The 4,484-nt window shown below is 31.4% G+C and overlaps 1 protein-coding gene across 2 annotated transcripts; it reads right to left on the bottom strand.

Annotated features, from left to right (window-relative positions):
- Positions 1-1,652: 1,652 nt before the first annotated feature.
- Positions 1,653-4,064, bottom strand: LOC104754190 (putative ubiquitin-like-specific protease 1B). Of its 2 annotated transcripts, none has more exons than XM_019230950.2 (9): positions 3,652-4,064; positions 3,444-3,520; positions 3,258-3,351; positions 3,055-3,156; positions 2,842-2,931; positions 2,631-2,756; positions 2,429-2,532; positions 2,037-2,109; positions 1,653-1,715 (listed from the first exon to the last, which is right to left on the bottom strand). In XM_019230950.2, exons 1-9 carry the CDS (start codon positions 4,027-4,029, stop codon positions 1,653-1,655), a joined length of 1,107 nt encoding a protein of 368 aa, XP_019086495.1. In that variant the 5' UTR covers positions 4,030-4,064. The 2 variants fall into 2 exon arrangements, with proteins under 2 accessions (XP_019086495.1, XP_087336062.1); XM_087479936.1 differs by having other exon boundaries at positions 3,444-3,562; positions 3,658-4,064.
- Positions 4,065-4,484: the final 420 nt, after the last annotated feature.

Below are 4,484 nucleotides of genomic sequence, written 5' to 3'. Positions count from 1 at the left end.
AACCTCAAATCATAAAAAAAAAAAAATATTATATTGATCTCTGCAGATTTAACAATTGGATCACAAAACAAAATAGTCTTTATAAATGGATAAATGGATAATTATATTGATCTTTAAATATGTGAGATAACCAGAGACATAATAGATAATTACATATGGATCATTTCAACTTTATGATCTTATTGTGTGGTGAATATTGTAATGAAGTATGAAAATAATGACTTATAAGATGTTAATATAAAATAGAAAATGGAGATAAATATTTTAAAAGATTAAAATAAATATATAAGATATACATATCATACAAATTCTAAAACTAAGCTTTTACAATGATATTTGATTTGATTTTTTATAACCCATATAACAACAATAACAAAAAAAATACAAAACAAAACAAAACAAAAAGGAGATTTGAGAGTAGTGGAAGAAGATGAGAGAATGAAAGAGTGATAGACTAAGAGAATAACAAAAAAAATACAAAACAAAACAAAACAAAACAAAAAAGAGATTTGAGAGTAGTGGAAGAAGATGAGAGAATGAAAGAGTGATAGACTAAGAAAATAAGATAATGAGTATTTATAGGAAGAGAAATGATGAAAAATTACATTTAGAAAAATGAGAGTTACAATTCTAATTTAGGGGGTGGTATTGGTTTGAGATTTATGAAGATTTTTGAAGAGTTCAACAAAATCATTAAAAATGAATAAGTGAAAGATTGTTAAAGATTGCTAGAGAGTTTTGTTGATTAGTTTTATAAAATCTTGTAAAGTCCTCTAAACATCCCTGTATTTTTGTGATACTTTCCATGACTTTATTTTGTAAAAAAAGTGTTTAAAATCATGAACCAATAACATAATAATTGAATTCATTAACAATCCTAGATTCTTTTGTTTTAATTGAATAACACAAAACTTTTAATGACTTTATAAAAGTCTGAATCCAATAATCCATATTTGTTAAGATTTTAAATGACTTTTTACAAATCACAAACTAATAACATTAAACTTTAACAGAGTTTAACAAAATATTGATCTAATAACAACAGATTCTATATAACATTTAAAATCTTTAAAACTCTATTAAAATCTTAAACCAATAACCCCCACTTATTGTTTTGTTTTAATACAATGGATTAATACAACTTAGTGGAGAAATAAAGTTAATGCATAATTTATAGGGAGAAGCTATAAAGATTTCAGTTTTATATTATGTGAGGTAAATGTGAAAATTAATTGTTTTAAATTTATGTTTTAATATATATATATTTTTTAAAAATTGCATTGCCAAGTGAACCAATAAGAAGAGACTGAAACTCTACTTTTATATATATGATTTCCCCACTTACCATTTTTTATTTTTTTAGAACTCATTTACGCTATTTTACTTGCATTTTTATTTATTTTTTAAAATCTTTCCACTCAACAATTAGTCTACATGATTTTTTCTTTTATGTTTCGTTCAAAAGAAAAAAAAAAGATTTTTTCTTTTATGTAAAAAAATTTGAAAAATTGAACCAACTGAGAAAGATATCTCTAGCATTCTCCACAGCCCAAGGAAATTAGTTTTTTTTAGTAAGAGGAGGCTTATCTAATAAATAATGTTGGCTTTTTGTAAAAATAGCAAGCTAATGTCATCAAGAAGGGGTAATATTATTAGTCGGCTTGCAGTCTCAGTATCTCCTTTGTTGTTCTTAACCTGAAGTATGGCATGTGTTTCTGCAAAAAGATAGAAATCAAAGAGGAAATGAAACAACAGGAGTTTGACCAAAAAAAAAAAAAAATGAAACAACAGGAAAAAACCCTACAACAACATATTTTCTAGTCATCAGTCTCTTAACACATATATACGTTTCACCAGTACCTAACCAATTGCTTCTCATCTGCTCTAAACGGGTTGCTATTTGCTAAGCAATCATCATGTGCTCAAGTAAAATGTTTCTTCTAGTTCTAGCTAGTTTTTACCGGAAGAGAGAACTGAATATTGATACACACGGATACATAAGCAAACCGCAGAACTCAACATCATCTCTTCTTTACCTGGCTAAATTGTAGACTCAGTCCTCTACTGTAAAAATCAATGTATTTAAGCATAAACATCCCACAGTCGTACCTGGGAATTATTACAAAAGACTAGTGTCAGTAGGTCTCTTCACTGCACAACATAAAAAGTGCTATAACAGAGACAAGGAATCAAATAAGCTTCTAACTGGAGAAGATGGTATTACAAAACTAATCTAGGTAACGTAACAGTAGCAGCAAACTATGAGAAAACATTGTTTTTTTTTTTTTTTTTTTTTTTTTTTTTTTCATATATAGACAATGAATGTTTGGAAGATTCTACAAAAGGAGGGTTTGCTAATAATGTAACTAAGATAATATTTCCTTACAAGTGAAGTGATCAATGACATAGCAAAATGGGTATGACATACGTATTTTGTTGCTTAGGAGATTCTGTAACGTATTCTTTGTTCCATGAACTAACGTCAATATCCTTTTCATTCTTGTCTTTTACTTCATCCACCAAGTACTTTGCCTGAAACAATAAAATATTGGTTCCATAATCATGGCATTGCATCTCCAAAGTACCAAAATGGACAGAGAGTTTAATAATCAATATAAGCTATACCGTACCAGAGCATCCAAAATTGTAGGATCAAATACTTCTTCCTTCAATGAATCAAAATACATGAACTTGTGTTCCCTATTGTTAATCACTGCCAGGGCCCAATGTATACCTATGTGGATCGGAACAAATATCTGCACAGGTTTCATCATCATCAATATTCAAATTGGATTATAATATGTGAGAAAAAAAAACATATAACAAAAAGGAAAACCTCACTATGTCACAGTCAATAAGATTATATCCTAGCTTGCTATGGCCAGTCCATCTCCTGACAGCTTGGTAGTTGTAACCGAAGTCGCGTGCCAGCTGAACAAATGTAATTGAAAAATACATATAGGCTGTGAAGCTAGTCATGGGCCTCATGGCCACAAAAACGATCTAACATGAGGAAACATACAAGCATGATGAGAACTAAAACAGAAAGCAAACCTTAACGTAAAAGAAGGTATTGAAGAAATGACACTTGAAGAAGAACTTTTGGGGATCTCTAGTTTCTCTCTCTTTCAGCAGCTCGAGATAGAGATTAATGACCTTATAAAACAAAATAAGGGCAAAAAAACATAAGGAGTTTGGAAGAGATGAGATAATGAGGGAACAGATGACGGAATAATAATAATAATAAAAAAAAATACCTCGTCGTTAAGCCATTGAGTTGGCATTAGGCATTGTAAAGTATTTCCAGCGATTTGAATATAGGATTTTTTATGCGAAACCAAGATCTTCATACTGAGATAATAGCAGCAATACAAAAAAGGACTGTGGTTAAATTCTCTTACAATCAGAAAGAATCATGCTTTCTGAAAAAAACAACAAAATACCTATTCGTCTCAGAGAAGGCACTGTTGACTTGAGCTACTTCCTCCTCTTTGAGCGGTAGGAAAGGTTCACGAGAAAACTTCAAACAAAAATCAATACGAGAGCGCTTAAATAATGAAATCTAAAACAACCTCATCTTTTCGTTATCCTCCTAACAAAGTCATATCATTTGCGAAACAAGAAATTGAAGAGTGTAATGGTTTGAATCACCTCAACAAGCTTCTTTTTACCACCACTCCCATCCGTGGAAGAATGTTCCTCAATCCTATCATCGACAACTTCAACAACGTGGGCTTGTGAATCTTTATGGTTGCTACAGAGATCATCAGCTCTATGACGACGTCTTGCTGCTTTCTTTTTCAGTAACAGGGAAGCACGAACCCACAATTTGATTCTAAGAAATCCTCTGCAACAGGTGTGAAAGTCCTGTCTAAGACTCAATATCGATATTGTTGTGTTCTTACAAGCAGACGAAGAAACAGGTTTGTCCGAGATTGTGCGTTTCTTTCTCGAATCTAGGGAGTGTCGGAACGAGATGCTACGGTTGTGATTGCGACTACGACTGCCATGGTTGGGTACAACGGCCATAACAGAGACAGAGATAGAGAGAGAGAGACTAGTTCAAAGAGTCCGTTCGTTTCTTCTGCAAGTGACTTGGCAAATAAATTGGGGAAAAGAAAGTGATGGAGAAGATGAAGCGGGAGATGCTCAATAGGAGAGACAAATGTTTAAGACAAAGGCAAGAGTGATAACATTTTAGGGTTTAACATTTTAGAGTGAAAGCATTTTAGGGTTTATAAAGTCCCTTCAACTTCACACCCACTGACTCGAGTCGAGCCCATTTTCTAGTTTATATAAATTTACTCAGTAAGATTATAAGAGATCCAACCCAACTTAACCAACACGAAATTCTTCATCAATTTGAATCTGAACCGACTTTTTTTTTTTGGACTGTCGTCTAATCCGAACTGAACTTTGGAATTTTATGAAAATGAAACAAATTAACAAAAATAATTAATGTTTACTAGAAATTTGATAAATAT

This window comes from Camelina sativa, chromosome 12, assembly GCF_030686135.1.
Source record: "Camelina sativa cultivar CO46 ecotype springtype chromosome 12, ASM3068613v1".
Taxonomy (NCBI): Eukaryota; Viridiplantae; Streptophyta; class Magnoliopsida; order Brassicales; family Brassicaceae; genus Camelina; species Camelina sativa.
The sequence above is the reverse complement of the archived record's forward strand: the minus strand, read 5'-3'. Positions and strand labels throughout refer to the sequence as shown.